Source organism: Grammomys surdaster, unplaced genomic scaffold (genome assembly GCF_004785775.1).
Source record: "Grammomys surdaster isolate TR1022 unplaced genomic scaffold, NIH_TR_1.0 191, whole genome shotgun sequence".
Taxonomy (NCBI): domain Eukaryota; kingdom Metazoa; phylum Chordata; class Mammalia; order Rodentia; family Muridae; genus Grammomys; species Grammomys surdaster.
Genome location: NW_021604636.1, coordinates 13,611,429 through 13,628,665, shown reverse-complemented (window position 1 = coordinate 13,628,665; position 17,237 = coordinate 13,611,429). Strand labels below are relative to the sequence as shown.

General features: G+C 42.0%; 1 protein-coding gene across 1 annotated transcript in view; it reads right to left on the bottom strand.

The window, feature by feature from the left end:
• Cacnb4 (calcium voltage-gated channel auxiliary subunit beta 4) overlaps positions 1-12,096 on the bottom strand; it is a 136,097-nt gene extending 124,001 nt beyond the window's left edge. The window contains exon 1 of the mRNA XM_028769160.1: positions 12,040-12,096. Coding sequence (XP_028624993.1) covers positions 12,040-12,084 — 45 coding nt within the window. The 5' untranslated portion in view covers positions 12,085-12,096. The remainder of the gene's footprint in view (positions 1-12,039) is intronic.
• Positions 12,097-17,237: the final 5,141 nt, after the last annotated feature.

Genomic DNA, 17,237 nt, shown 5'->3' with positions numbered 1-17,237 from the left:
GGAAAAGGGCTGAAGAACGCCTTTTCCTGCAGGATGGTTGAATGAAAACCCTAGTGAATTAATGATTATGACCAGTAGGGAGGTAGCAGATGTGGAGGTTCTTAGAGAGAGTTATTGCCTGGTTTCATATTATTTAACTATTTAATTTCACTGAATTGAAGATGTAAAGCATTTTAAGATCTAGTATTAGATTATATACAGCTGTAAGTAAAGCACTGCCAATAAAACTATGAGGTGTCATTAGTTTTAAGGTATGGCTCTTAGATATGTTAAACATGAAAAATATGCATAAGAATCAATAAAATACAGTATATTCTTCATAAATGTTAAAACCCAAGGATAGATTTATCACTGGTACTCTAAAAATGTGCATAATGGAGGCTGGAGAGATGGCTCAGCAGTTTAGAGCACTGACTGCTCTTCCAAAGGTCCTGAGTTCAATTCCCAGCAACCACATGGTGGCTCACAGTCATCTGTAATGCAATCTGATGGCCTCTTCTGCTGTGTCTGAAGAAAAATACAGTGTACTCATACACATAAAATAAATAAATAGATCTTTTAAAAATATGCATTATGGACCTAGAGATGGTTCTGTAGTTAAAACCATTGCTGCACTTGGACCCAGGTTCAGTTCCCAGCTCCCACACTGGATGGTTCACAACCGCTTGCAGACATGTGGTGCACATTAAGTCCTGGAGGCATACAGACAGACATGTAAATAAAAACTCATCTTTTTTTTAAAAAAAAAAATGCATTATGGTTTATGTAACTATGCTTTCAGTTTTCAGTTAACTAATGGTGAAACTTGACCATCAGAGGGATTATTTTGTAAACCCGCCACATGCAAAGTCTCTTTGGCCTGTGCAGTTGTAGTCCTGTATTCCTGTATGCTACTCTGCAATCTTCCAGCACTTCACAGAGTACCCTGTACATCATGATGTTTAAAATGCCCTGCGTCGTCTGACCTCATCAACTTCATCCTAATTCCAATACTGTAGCCAGATGGTTTGAGAATGTAAAAAAACAGGTTCTTAATCCCATCACTTGAATCAATAGAGCCATTGAATCAAATAGGTACTAAGACATTAATCTCTGAGGCATCATTTGAAACCGGATGCCATCAAGCTATTAATAATGAGTCTCTGGCAATAGACTAAGGGACCAGTGTGTTTACTCGCTTACCACTTTAACACAATACTCACCATATTTCCCTATCATCATAGATGATTAATATTTGCTCCAACTCTTACTTTATTCAAACATGACTTAAGGGAATATTTCAGGGACTGAGCTCAAGTCAAGAATTCCACTTGCACTTCTATGGCCTTTGGGTACAGTTCCTTTTAAAAGGAGTAACTGATTCTTAAAAAGAATCACTGCCTCCCAGAACTTACTAAACTTCAGGGGTTTTATATTTAGCTGATTATTAGTCTTTAGGACATCTCAAACAATAACAATAATGATGAACAGAGCAAAAGTTTACAGAGAAAAAAAACATTTGAATATATTCTTAGATAATGGTTGTACATACCTATAATCTCAGCCCTAAGGATTTGAAAGCCTAACTCAAAAATTTTTAAAAATTAAACATATAGATATAATAACTGATACTTATATATACTATATATTATTGATGCTGAGAGTCATGTCAATCGCCAAACAGTTATTCTAAGCAGCATGTATGCCTACACTCTTCATACACAGTTTAGACACCTTTGTTGGTAGGACAGATGATTCAGAGTGCAATTCCAGGGCTGACACTCACATGTTGCCAGCTCAGGCTGCTGAGGACCGGAAGTATGATACAGGAAAGGAGAGCAAACGAGCAGTAGCATCTTTGTTGAAATCTGGAGTTAAAGTCTTACATAAAACATTTGCTTTCACAAAGTGCAGTCTTTCTCTACACATGTACCGCACACAGTTGCTTCTTTTAAAGATCCTGAAAAAAAGCTAAATATGCAGATTTAAGGCCCACACACTGACACCTTACTCAATGTGTACATAATGCCATGGTAATTGATCATTTCAGAAAGCAAATGGCACACAGTGGTATTTGTATCCCAAAGGAAGAAATGCTTAGCCATAAACAGAATATAATTCTAGATGCAGAAAAAGATCTTAGAAATGATCTAATCAAACTTCATTTTATCCAGGGAACATTGAGGAATAGAAAGATAAAGGTGCCTATCCAAAGTTGCTGCTAATAAGAGGCCAAAGGCAAGACTTCCAAACCCTGATATTCTCTCAAGGATACTCTATCATCTCCTTTTCCAAAACAAGACTGGGGCTAACTATAAGATCTCAGAAGAGCAATGACTTCTACCTGTCTGTTTCTATTATCAACCTGTATATGGTTCTGCATTACTGCTAACTTTATACAGAACACTTTTCACAGAATATGACATTTGGTGGGGACATACACATGAACACAGAGACACAGGAATATATTCTATAAGATTTTGGGTGAATCACTGTAAAAAACATTATTCAAGAATGCTAGAAATAAACCTAAGTTCCTGGTAGGAACTTGTGTGGTAAGGGGCAAACTTAGTTCCCCAAATCAGAATGAAGATATGAATATACATATATATTCATGTAAATAAATAGCAATTTTTGGAACCACCAAGATAGCAGTTTCATTATTGTTGATGCTAATGCTACAGAGACAAGGAAATCAAGGCACAGAAAGCTTAAGAAACACACCCAGAGTTGCCTTTATCAACCTCCACCCCGCACAGACCCAGAGAGCTATTTGGAAGGAAAGCAGGAGGACTGTAAGAGCCAGAAGTGTAGATAACTCCAAGGAAACAGCATCTTCCAGACATAACTGTTCTGATACGCATACGAACTCACAAAGCATGTGACAGTACACACAAGACCTACACAGGCTCATGTCAGACATAGTCCCAGCATAGAAAAGGAGAAGTGGACATAGGGTCCCCCCACCCCCATGACTCTTGGTTAAGATGCTATCTTCCATTGGTATTTGCTGGGAACAAAGGAAAATTTTGTTCCCTCAGAGGAGTGTCACTGGGCGAACTGGCCACACTTCTTGGCAGGCCCCAGAAGTACTTGACCATCTTGACCAACAGACTCCATGTTTTATGTGTATGTATATGTGCATGTGCATGTGTGTGTGTGCTTTTTGTTATGTTTTGTATCATTTGTTTTATTATATTTTGTTTATTTGGATTTTCCTGTTTTGAGAGAGAAAGAACATGAAGTTGAGTGGGTAGAGAGGTACAGAGGATCTGGGAGGAGTTTGGGAAAGGGAAAGAAAATAATCAAACTATAGAGTATTTTAAAAGGAAGAAGAAGAAGAAGAAGAAGAAGAAGAAGAAGAAGAAGAAGAAGAAGAAGAAGAAGAAGAAGAAGAAGAGGAGAAAGAAATAAATAAAGAAAGAAAGAAAGAAAGAAAGAAAGAAAGAAAGAAAGAAAGAAAAGAAATGAGAAAGAAATATCCTCAGTGCCACGGCTAAGAATGTGGCACTCCGGAACTCAAGCTCTGCTCAGCCATAGCATTATTAGACTGAATTACTGTCTTATGTTATAAAGTGAAAAATTAAAAAGAAAATTTTACATTTTCATAGTTGATACCTATGTTCAGTATAAAGTAAAACAAGAAATTAAGTTTTACAAAGACTTAAAATACTGAAAAACTCTAAGCTACAGCCGTATCGTTCATCAAAGTTCAACAACGATAATGAGCATGGTGACACCGGAGACCAGAGTCTTTTTCCAAATGATGCTCAGGCTAAAAGGAAAGGTGATATTTAGATGTAATAGGAATTGTTAAAAGGCAAAATCAGAGTCTGTACCACAGGCTCCTGACAGGGGTTGCCGATATTGACATCGGGGGGCAGCCTTCATTTCAGTTCCCATGAATGCAAAAGAAAGTACAAAATGTTCCCATTTGTTTTATTACTTTGTTTTGTTCCTTACAGTCTCTCTTTAGAGCCTAAGCCAGTCTCCGACTTCTGAAGTAATCCAAGCTTGCCTTGAACTCACAAAAATTCTTTGCCTCAGCCTTCCATGACCTGAAATTACACTCAAGAGCTACTAATACCCATTGAAGATACTTTGCTTTATGTGTAAACCTTTTAAATACTTCTACAACAGATAAAAACAAGCAAAAATTAGGACATGTGAAATATTGACAGTGGATAAGTATCTAAGCCAACAACTAAAACTGCATACTGATACTCAAAGACCAGATAAATACGGAGTGAGAGCAAGTTCTAGTCTTAGTGCACAAATGGCTGACAGTGGTCTAGGCAACCTTCTTTCTATAAACCAGTATGTGCTGTAATAACTGAGTTTTTCCTCAGCCTCACATTCTCCAAAATCTTACATGGTTCAAACCCCAGACTATAAACATCTACAACCCCCTATCTGCCGCCATTATTTATACAAACTGTAAACTCTCTTGGGTCTGCCCATTCAGCTGTAGCCTCTGGGGCCCTGTCTTCTATGCATAAGGGATAATTTGTCAGCTGCATAGCTTTGGCAGTTATGGGTTGCAATCCAGCATGAAACTGGTACAAGTTTCTGAACACACATGACCAGAGGTTTCAGGATCTAACATGCGATGAACAGACGATGGTTCTGACAGCACACACTCCTTTGCATGGTGCAACTTGACTGTGGCCTCAGACCCAGCATTTCATACCACCTCCATGCCTCTCGACACCAATGAACTTACCTGAAACACCTCAGCACAGATTCCAAAAGACTGCAGGTTAGAACCTGCAGGTTTTGATAGTACATATGAAGTTACCGCCTCCAATGAGAGAATAATGGTCTAATTACAGAAACCAGACTTTGAGAGTGTTTCTTTTATTCCTTGGCATGGAAGTTTTCAATCAGTAGCATAGTGCTAGAATGTTTTACTTTTGTAATTGCTATGTGAAGTTGCTAATGAGTTTCATTTAAAATTTTTCACATAGATTTTGGTCTTGGGATTTCCAATAACCTCTGAAATGTTCCTAAATATACTTCTAGCATTTTGTACTGTGCCTTTGTGTATTCCCCTAAGATTTAACTGTTTTGTAAATTGTTTTATGTGTATGGGTGTTTTGCTTCCATGTATGTCTCTGCACCATATGAGTACCTGGTGCCTGCAAAGGCCATAAGAGAACGTTAGAACTAGAGTTAGAGACAGACATGAGCTACCATGTGGTTGCTGGGAATCAAACTCAGGTCTTCTGGGTGAGCAGCCAATGCTTTCAACTGAGCCATCTCTGCACGCAAAAAGGTTTGTTTCCCCCTTCCTTCCTTCCTTCCTTCCTTCCTTCCTTCCTTCCTTCCTCTCTCTCTCTCTCTCTCTCTCTCTCTCTCTCTCTCTCTCTCTCTTTCTCTCTCTTTCTTTCTTTCTTTCTTTCTTTCTTTCTTTCTTTCTTTCTTTCTTTCTTTCTTTCTTCCCTTGTTTGTTTATTGGTTGGTTTGTTTGAAAAAGCTTCTTTCTATGTAGTCCTGGTTATCCTGGAACTTACTATGTAGACAGGGCTGGCCTTGAACTCACAGAGATTCACCTGCCTCTGGATCCAGAATGCTGAGATTAAAGGCATGTGGTATCATGCCCAGCTTATCTCTTTATATAAAAGTAAACAGCAGAAACAAACACTAGGATTCAGTTTTTCATAAAGACACTTATGGAAAAAATAGGTAATCTTCCTTGAGACTGAACCCTCAGATGTCATAGAAAATGTAAAAATTAAGATCCAGGTTAAGGAGGGAATTAACTCCTGATCAAGAAAAAAAGCTGCTCCCTACTGATAAGCAGTTGGAAGATGCCATACTTTGTCCAACCTAAGTATTCTCAGTGACTGCACCCCTCATCCTGTGTTGAGACTCATAGTGGTGCTGAGAAAAGGAAGAAGCCTCTCTTTCCCAAGAAGAATAAGCATAAGAGAAAGGCTAAGTTTGTTGTGCTGAAATACTGTAAGGTGGATAAAATGCAAAATTAGTTGCCTTTGTCGAGAGTGTCCTTCTGATGAAGATGGCACTGGAGATTTCATGGTCAGTCACTTTGGCAGACAGCACTGTGGCAAGTGCTGTCTGACTTACTGCTTCAGCAAGCCAGAAGACAAGTAAAAGTTAACAAAAAGGCAGGAACTGAAAAAAAAAATAAAACATAAACAAGTATATTCATTAATGAGTATGCAAATTTCATTTTGTCTTTAATAGATGGTGAAATTATATGTATAGCAAAGGAGTTGCTTTAAAACATTCTGAATTTTTATTGTGTGTGCATGATTATGCATGTGTGGACATATGAGGGCCATAGGACAACTTTGTGGGGCCATTTCTCTCAATCCATCTCTATCTGGTTCATAAGGATTAAACATTAGGCTTATACATCAAGCATTTTTACCTACTGAGCCATTTTGCCAACCCAAAACACTGTTTGAAAATACATTTCTTTATGATTTATTATCAGTTACGTTCTTAAATTGTATGTCTATTTTTATGTATTTATATACCCAGGATTGCATAAACATTTCTCAAGCAAAAAGGAACCATTCGTAAGGTGGCTGTTAAATTACTGTTTTCACAGGTCCTGTGGCTGGTACAAACATGCTAAAAGCATCAAAGCCTGCCTGTTTTTTTAAGGATACAGCTCTGTAGAGTTTGCTGGGTCTAATTTTCAACTTAATTCCACTGATAATATGAATAAAATTATGATATGACTATTGTTTGCAAAGACAAATGTGAGACAAAAATATAAGATGGAAAATGATAACCAGTGTAGTTATGTCCCCTATTTCTCTTTCAGTTGCTTACCTGGAGAAGTGATGCTAAAGAAGAGGTGAAAAACAGAATTACAAGGACTATTGACCCAATAATAAGGTCACTGGAAAAGAAAGACTGAGGTGGAGAGAAACCTGTGGGCCCTTCACCTTATGAGAGGTTTATGTAGTCACTGCTAACTCTACTGAGTATCACAGAGATATCTGTTCCACAGAGAGGCATTTGCTGAGGACATACAACTGGGGTCATGGTACTATAAAACTCTGGACACAATCATGCTACATTGTGAACAGAAAATGTTCCTCAAGGGGCTTCTTTGCTAGATGATGGACTTTGAGGAAGTGGCTGGATTCTGAGGACTCTTCTCTAACTAATGGAGTCATGTCTTCATAGATTTATAATACAATGGTATGATCAAGAAGTGGTAAAAGGAAGGAATTTAGAACTAGTTGAAGGAAGCAGGTCACAGAAACCATACCCTGGGCCCTCCTTGTCTTGCTTTTTCTCTGCCTCTTATCTAGCATGAGATGAAGATGTTCCTTTGCCACACACTGATGTCACAATGATGTTCTACCCAAGCACACTAGGCCAAGAAACCTCGGAAACCGTGAGCCAAAACAGACCCCTTGAGGTGTTGCCATGGGCACTTCAGTCATTCAATGCAAAAATAGCTTACCGTGAGACATTATAACCTAAAGAGGAGAAAAGCTGTCAGGAAAGAATACAGAAGCACCTGGACAGGGCTGAAGTGATGACTGAGGGTCACACTCTCATCTGTCAGTCCCAAATGGAAAACAAACAAGAAAGTAGCAGGAGGGGCAAATCCATAGCCTCTGGTCAAATTTAAGGAATTTCTCTCTTAGTATCATCATAATTTAACATGGAAATCATTTCTATACATACTTTAGAATTTATAGGAATTTGATTGAAGAAAAGGTGTGTGCATCATTTACTTCTCAGACCCTGGCTCACTACCACAATAGCTCAGCTGAGTAAAACCTGAACATCCCTCAGTCAGATCGTTCATACAAACCATAGGCACTTGATTCACTTCTCTAGACATAGATGCCAAAGCCCCATCTTCAGACTCTGTTACCGACCAATTTTTATACCCTAGAAATGGATTGGTAAGACTCTCTGACCCAGAAGCATGAAGGCCTTTGATCTGCTTGTTTCCAAGAGAAAACCAGCCCTGAGTATCTCTAGGACATTTTTCTGAGGACCCTTCAACACATCAACCCTCTGAAGTTTATCTTCCTCCTTAAGTAGCACAAGGCCATATCTTCGTATATAAAACAACTTTAAAATGGAATTCCCTCACTCTGTTGTAGACTGTGGCTTTTCAACCCTCTTGGGTGCCTTTGTTCACATCCAAAGAAGTTAATAATTTACCTTCTCCAAACTTCTGTGCTAGAAATCTGCCACTTAGTATCAACCATCAGTTAGCAAAGCATGAAGCCTATCCACATACCAGTGTATGCAATGTACAAGACTGCACAGTACATATGCACATGTGGGTGCACAGACATTTAGACAAACACAGTAACACAGCTTATTGAAAACAAATATCTTCAAACATTAATATATACTTATCCTTAGAATAGTATGTAGTACATAGACATTTAAATGCATGCTTTTATATATGCATTCCAACAATCCATATACATTATAATTGGTAGAATTTTCTTTCCCCTTATCTCTCACCACTATCTCTAATGGTATTGATAACCACTTTATGTTTTCTTTCAATATTTAAAGACTGTACTTTCCTGTGTAATAAATGCTTTGAATTAAGACCTGATCATCTTTCTTGCTGAAAATGACCAAGTTTCTCCCTTTAAAATGATTTAAAATTTAGACATTTGGAAATGGAAGAACTTGGGAACATGAAACCAACTACTATGTATGGTTAGTCCCGGCTTCATTTTGCGAAATACTCTGAGCATCTAAATTTCCTTTAAGTCATTCAGAGTTCTACATGGCTGTGTCAAGCACTCTCTGCACAGGCCAGTGTCAGTGTTAGTGTGCTTGATACTCAGTCAGGGGAGGACAACACTTAAGAGACCAGAATGTAACACACAGCAGCAGGCTGAAAACAATCTATTTACAAGGAAATGTGTTAACAACCAAAAGCAGCATGTTACCATAAGCACTGACTATTGGAGAGCAGTGGTCTCAGGCAACTTTCTCTGCTTTTTGACTCTCCTTATTCATTCTTCTCTTTTTTAAAAAAAATGTTTGTCATCATATATAGGAAGCTACCAGGACCTGTATTAAGATATACTGGAGCAGTAAAAATGGGGTGCTGAGTAGCACTTACACAGAACCCAATGGCAGCCTGTACACATGACCCAGTGTAAGTGGCCCAGTCTCAGGTGCATGGTGCATTACCTTGTTAAGATGACCCACAAAGCAATGTGGGCTGTGATGTAGCTCAGTGATAGAGCCCTTGCCTAGAGTGCACAAGTCCCTGGTTTTCATCAGAAAAAAAACAAAAATTTGAAGTAATGTGACAGTCTGTGTGAACTCCCCTACTCTGATGAAAGGCCTTGCTGGGGGCCACTGAGTGACTTTTCATATTTTCTTCTACCTAGAGATAATCCTGGCCCTTCGCCACCTGCCTGGTAACCAGAGCAGAAGTTAACAGGCCTGTCCAAACAGACTCCTCAGGACTAAAGAATCTGACATGTGCTTACTAAAGCATTCTGGCAAGCTTCTCTGTCCTTCCTTATATATTGTATAGTGAGAGACACAGGCTATAGGTGTCTGGCTTCAACCTGGACCCCCCGACAAGGATACTATCTATATCTATCTGTGGGCCAGACTCAAACAAACAAACAAACAAACAAAAAAGAATGAACATAAAAAACAAACAAACAAAAAGAACCCACCACAGTGTTGAATTCTCTCTTAGACTATGGAGCTGAGCCATGCTGACAATGTGTAACATCAAGGCTTTATTCTTAGAGTAAAACATCTGTCTGTAGGCAAGATGACCTGTTACAGACTCACTGTATGGAGACACTGACTGGAAGCATGTCTGATATGCTGAGCTCTGTACACCCCAGAAGATCTCCAGTAGCACAGTGTGGTAGGTAGGGGCTCCCCAGCACCCCCCAGAGGACATGCCGTTCTGATCTCTCAGTGCCTGTCCGTCCTCAGGTTGCAGCTGGACACCTAAGTGAAGCCTCTCCACACACCTATCTAGCAGACCTACTCCAAGAGCTCTGCTTTGATCTGGGCAAACCCCACACTTACAGCCATCAATGCATTGGCACTGAGAGCGACTGCTGGGGATGTGGCACTCCAGGTGTGGCTTTATCTGGCACTCCACCGGCTCAGCTAGTTAGGCCTAGTCTTCTCCATTGGCTTGAAGCTCTGTTCACACCATCTCGGGTAACACATCACATTATTCTTCCTTATAAAAACAAATAAACTCGAATGAGCATTCAGGGTCAGGTCAGCCCTCAGAACATCTCCGTCTTCCCCTCTGATTTATGTACCATGGTTCCCGTCCCACCCCAAAACGCTCCTCAGTCTGCCCACCTTCCTCACCTCCGTGGATGTACACAGCCCCAGGAGCTCAGCCTGCGGGCCACCACTGAGTCACTGGGAACACAGCACTGCAGTACCTAGCCCTACCTGCCATCGGCTCTAGCCGGCAAATCAGTGTACCACACTCTCCACTTCCCACCTTACAGGGAAAATCTGCTGTCCTGAGAGGCTGGACCAAAAGGAAAAACAAATGTTTCTCTACTTATAATGGTTCCCCTCTGACCTGGTGCATCTGAAATTTACACAGTTCTAGAGAACAAGGAGCTGCTCACATTAGTTCCTAGGCGACTCTGCTGCTTGGTGGCAGCTGGCTTCTAAAAGCGTTTCTGGAAAGAGAGGCAACAAACTCCGACCCACTTCAAAGCAACACTACCCCAAGTTTAAAATCATGGTCAGAAATAAAACTTACAACTCAACGAAGAATCAGATGTTTCATAACTGAGTGTGGAAGAAGCCAGGGTGTAAGAAAAGAGTCAGGCCTCCTAAAGAGCTCTGCTGGGAGGCTGCTTGACTAAGCTTCTATGTCTCTTCTATTCCTCAACCCTATCTGCCAGAGCAGGCCTTCTTGACTTCAACCCCAAACTTCACAGCTACAGCCCCTTGCAAGGAATTGACAGTCTGGTCATTTGAAGCACGCTGTGAGAAACGCAGAGCGAGTTTGCAGGAGAAGAGTTAAGAGTTACAGCTAACGCAGGCAGGAAGTGGGAACGGGAAGCCTTCTGAGACCCGTGGGCTGCTATCTTTCATGGACAGCAGTTACGATGCATACATCTATAATGATCTATACCATAGCGTTCTTTTTTTTCCTCTGTTATAATCTGTTTGTTGGGTGATTTAGCCAGAGACCCTTATATAACACATTTCTGTTTTGAATGTGGCAACATGCACGACATTACACTCATAAAATTCAGATGCCCCACAGGATGTCCCATGGGCAACCCCTCATCATCTTTCCTTACAAGGTTTCTATGTAAGTGATGCTGAAACAGGTGCTGCCCCCAGCAAGAGTAAAAAAGACGAATCCAACCGTCAGCTTTAACCTCTATGTACAATGTATAGCATACTACGCTACAAATTCAGGGATTGCAGAAAATCATTTCACCCTGATGGTAAAACATTGCAGGAGGCTGGGCTATCAGGGGCAGGAGTCCAGTTTTCTAAGACCAAACACACATGAGTTCACTTCAGTCTTCCAGGGCAGAGTAGAGGGACACCACCTACCGCCTCTGCACGGGAGTATTGTGTGCACGACCCTTCGCATCTAATTTCCTTAACAAAGAAGCAGCAGAAACCTCACTGTTTGTCTGGCCAGTAAGCACATAATAACACAGCTATAGCTTTGGACCTTCCATTCATGCTAGCTCAACAATGTTATTATATAAAGAATGAGTCTTTCCAATGAACCTCGCTACTGAAAAACAGCACTTTCTGAATAGTTTAAGCTGGTCTACGAGGGGCAGTTACCCCTCATGAATCAAGCGTGGCCCTGGTCACAGAGAAATCCCAACAACCTATTCTTTTAGACGCCTTCGCTATCAAGTTAATTTCCCTTTTGCTTGACGATAAATAATTTCAGTTAGCTACAAACTACACAGAGCACACACAGCTGCCAGCAAGCACCCCAATGCTGTTGGCTTTCAGCTCCATGTTTCCTGCGTTGCCTAAGAAATAGGAGGGGGAAGTGGGAGGAGGAAGAGGAGGAGAGAGGGAACCGGCTATCTATGAAATACTTACAGCCTCCGAGTCTTCAACTCCATGCAGGTACAAATTGTCATACATGGAGGTCTGATAATCCACAGCACCTCTTTTAAGGTAAAAACAAAATTGCTGCAGAAACCACAGCTAGGGCTTTTAAAAAATAAATAAATAAAAGCCCTCTTTGGAAGAACTGTGCTGCCTTATCAATTCCTGTGGATTTACCAGGCAAGATGTTATTCATTCACATCATACAGGGAGAGGTTATCCCCAGAGACATGCAGACCTGGCATTTTATCTGCCTCTCCAATACAGAGCATAAAAAGCAAAAGCCTTCCTCAAGCACAGACTGGTGACAGAGCTAGGAAAGCGGCCTCTGATTGGCTCAGCTTCCCTGCTTCAGTCAGCTGAAGAGCGTTCCCTGAGAGAGTGGAGGGTGACTCTGAGCATCCTATCCAGCAGAGAGATGCTTCCTGTTTCACACGCATTGCTAGTTCTACAATGAACACTCAGCAATAGCCGAAAGGCTGTTTGAATGTTTAGGAAGGGGGGCTATCAGATACTCAGCCATTCATCCTCTTGGTGAAATACATAGCTGGAGGAGGAGGCAAAGGAGAAGTTCATTTGTGAATATTTCATAAAGACAGGCATAGGCAGGTGGTACCAAAATCCATCCAACATCTGTACTTTGCAGAGGCGATATAAGTTAAGGACACTAAGTCATATAGAAAAATTTAATCTAAATGAAGGGAAATAGATAAAATACCAGATGGTAAGATTGGTGGCATTTCTATAGGAAAAGTTTTCAATATTTTCACCAGTGTCTTTCTCTCTCTCTCTCTCTCTGCCTTACTGGCAAGATAACACCCTTGTGTCACTAGTGGAGTCTGTAGAGGTAGCCAAAACCTCTCAACTTTGAGATGCAAAATTGAACGTTCTTTTAGTTCAATTTATTTAACACTCCTCTTTAAGTAACAGACTAAGCTTTTGCGAGAATCCTCCCTCTGCTTCTTATACCTCAGTTTCCTGCACCTTTAATAATCCAGAACACTGCTGATCCTTTACCACAACTCACACAGGAAGGTCTCACCCCAACCCGATTTCACACCATACTCACACTGACGGAGGACAAATTCTATTAATGGGGGTCACCTGAGATAAAGTTCCCCCACTTACCTATGGCTGTCTGCTCCCCAGTAACAGATTGCAGCCTGACCCAGGAAAACCTACAGCTCACTCTAAAAAGATTTCAGCTAAATTTAGAAAGAAATTGGTGAGGGGCGAATGGCATTGTCTCAAGAAGTTGCATAAATCTACCTTGCCAGCTGACCTGAGCCAGTCAGGCACTGCCTCTGCAGGCTTCCATTTCTTCAGCTGTGACACTGAGGAAAGAAATAACTCGGAGAAAGAACTTTGTGGCTCTGAAGTGGGACATAAACACTTACTAGCGACAACCCTGCTTTGTCAGCCAGAAGTCATTAGCTGTAGCTTCAACAAGGAGTCACTGGCCCAGACCTGGGAAAGGAAGCCAGTCTCTCAGCCAGTCTGAAAAGTCTAGAGCAACAAACCAACCCATCAAAGGGGACCCAAGAGCTGCCAGAGCTGAGAGCAGGGCATCCCTTTCGTCCCAGTCTGTGATGGCCCCAACCATTGATGATTCTCAGTCACTTTTGCGTATTTCAATACCTAATCACTTTCAAATCTAGAAGATAGCAAAGAGACGGGGATCCTCGACTCCCTAGATGACCAGCTCACACAGGATAGCTGTCATCTGTGCCTACCCAGAGGACAGCAGGAAAAGAGATGTGCTCAAGAAAGTCTACACAGAGAAATACTGAGCAAGCTCCACCTGCTGACAGCTGTGGGCAGGCCCCAGATGCTGGCCAGTGGACCACTCAACTCCCCTGAGCCCCACACTGCAAAAGGACTGGGTCAGAGGAATTCTAAGCTCAATTATATTTTAAAATTTATTATTAATTTGGGGGGATTGTGTATAATGTATTTTCATGATTCACTCCCAACTCCCCCCTCTAACTCCCCTCTAACTTCCCACCTATCCTCAACTTCAGATTGCTATTTTAATGAGCTTTTTAACAACTGCCATATAATATTTCAACCAGAATGTATAGAAAGCCAAGACAGGTCTCTTTTTTTTTTTCTCCTCAAATTCTCCAGGATAGTTTCTTACTTTACTATTTCAGCTGAGAGTGTAGATGTTTCCTGATTATTTTTAAACAAGAATCAACTAAAAAGAGGAAAAATAAAAGAAGTTGTCTGTTTTCAGAATTGGCCGAAATGGGTGAAACACTCCCTGCTGGGAAGCTCTGCAAGGCTCAGCTGCTCCCCTACACCTGGCTGCCTCTAGTACTACTTGCTAATGCCGATGCCAGGCCTAAGAGGCGGGCTGTCCAGAGCAGGGGTATCATGAGGCACTCATAAAGCAGTCTGCCGTCTGACTCAGGTTGGCTTGTCGATACAGAGGTCCAGGGTCAAGCACAGCAGCTGTGCTACTCTTCCCAAACCATACCCACCTCAGGAAGGGGAGGAACAGACGGGGCAGCTTAAGGCTGCCTCTGCCTGCTTCTCAGGAGTTAGAGAAATAATGTCAGACTCAGATTCACAAGCCAATAAGAGGCCCCAGAAGTCATCCAATCCAGACATTTTTTTCTTACACAGAAAGGATAAATTGATTTCTTCAAAGTTTGTATTCTATACATATTTTCTTGGCTTGTGTTATATGTAACTTGGAGTGACCTCTTCTCTGCCTGGCCCTGTCCCCCAAACGGCATAACTACAGTTTAGCTCTGTCTCTCCCCCTCCATCCTTTTCTCTCTCTCCCTTCTGTTCTCTTCCTTCTTCTGTTACACAGGGTCTCACTTTGTTGCCAAGGTAGCCTCAATCTTGAGATCTTCCTCTGCCTACCTCCTGAATTCTAGGATTACATGCCCACTCCACCACAATCAATTCTCCTCCTTCTCCTCCATCTCCTCCTCTCCTCTCCAATTCTGTGTGTATATGCGGTGTATATTCATATGTATGAATACTGTGTGTGCATGTTGAACCCAGAGTTCAGAAGAACTTTGGTGAGGGACTTGTTTCTGGGACTCTTGGGCATCAACAAAAAAAAGGAACTTAGAAGGACTTGGGAACCGACCATCTCTGTCCCTAAATTCTCGGCCTGGCTTAGAAGTCCTGAACGGTCCCTCGAAGCCTCCTGTTTCATAGCCTCACAAGTAGAGTCCAGTAACTCCGCTAGGCTCAAATTTCAAGAGCCAAATTTTAAGTGTATATCCCCCACAGCAAGAAGGTCAAAGAAATCAAGGATGGGACCCTCACACTTTTGACTCTGAGTTTTCTAGGCTGAAAGAATGACAAAGAAACCACGTCCCCCCTCTAATCTCCTTCTGATCTATGTCAAATTAAACTAGGATTCCCGGAAAGCCCCAGGCCCATCCTGCATTGGTATTCCCCAGTGTCACACCTGCCTCTCATTGCTGAGTGGCTTCCAAAACCACAGAAGCTGCTCCAATGCCAGGGTGCTCTCCTGACAGGGTTTCCACAAACCCACTTCCTTTCACCTCTCCATACATCAGTGGCTCAAAGTCAGAAGATTCTACACATGGGCATCACCTGTATGCTTCTATGCCTATAAATCCTACATGGTTCTTAGAGAGCTGCTTTTTGGTATTTGACAAATGTCTCAACTGTTTTGGTAAGGTGGAGTAAATGGCAAGGCCCTTACAAAACCACTTGATATAACAAGACAAAATTTCTTCCTCTAGCCATGGTGACCTATGAGAAGTTACCTTCTTTACCGAACGCTGAGCTTTGTGGTTCAGCAAACCCATGTGCTTTCCCAGAAAACGGCAGACCCAGGATTTTTGTTCTCTCATATTTGGTAAGGGCGGCAGAGGGAAACAGAACAGTGAGGTGGCATGCTATGAATTATGGGTAGCCATAAACAAGACAGTTGGAGCAGTTTTAGAAGTTTTAAAAGAAATTGATACACAATTTTTTTCCTGCCAGATTTCTCTGAAATCTACCTCTTCTAAGCCAATGTAATTATATATTCTATGGCAGGACTCTGAGAGGTCCAGAAAGAGGAGAAAGGAATAATGTTTGGAGCCAGCACACCCAGCCTTCCTGTTGGCTCCATGGACTGGAACACAAGCTCAAACTCTTTGGCAGTTTAGCCCTGGGCTTATACTGCTATTTTGACGGTGTCTGTGCTCTGCTAACTGACTTTCCCCTCCCCTTTTCAAGCACTCAAGCACTCCTGGCCTCTAGATTTCTACATAGCAGGGCAAGTGTGGCTTCTGTGGCTTTGACTGTGCCCTGACTTCCCCAGACAGGTAGTGGCAGCATGGCAGAAAGGAGAATAAGCAAAGAAAAAGTTTAAAAAAAGACACTGGATTCTACATTAGATTCTCGTAGGGCTTTTGCTAAAGTCTTCTGTGTTTGTCCTCACTAGCCTGATGTGTTCTGGAATCCCTCTGGGCCCCATCTGTAACTGTGATGTAGCAGGTGAGTTCCAGAGCTGATGAGCTAATATAATATATGGAAGGCACAGGGAAACAGAGTGGGAAACTTGGCTTTTGTTTAAACTAGGTAGGGTAGAAGCCAAGATGTGTAGGCTACCCCCTAGAAGGCCATGCCCAGTGCACAGTGGCAACTTCTACAACCTACGCCTATGGGGTAGATTTCCAAATATTTGCACCTGACACAGGCCTGATCCTGTCAATTCCCACTTAGGTGCCCGGGCTCTGTGACCAAAGCTGAGACTAACATCCTGCCTCCTGTTGCCCTACTTAACTTCATGCCAGCTCCTTCCGGCTGCCTACCTGCTTTATCTGGCCTGGCTGATGGCTCCTTATGCTAATGTTGGCATGTTCCCTGGAGTGCCTCTACCTCCCAGCACTCTCTGCTCTCTGGGTCTCTGGTATGCTCTCCTGATCTCTCCAATTGCTTGATTTGTTACCCCCCCCCCCCACACACACCCAACACCATTGTCCAGGAAACCACCCTCGGGAAGGCCCTGTAACAAATGCTACTGCTGATCGTAACCAGGCGGCGAGAGGAGAGTAGAAAGGACAGAGGGAACAGAGAAGCAGGACTCTTGAGCTACCTCAAGTAAGACTATATGGACCAGCTCCCCACTTCCCTGTTCTCAAGTTCTTCTTCATGTTTAATTGTCAGAGACCAGGACCCCTAACAGGGACCCCTGCCAGCCTTCCCCC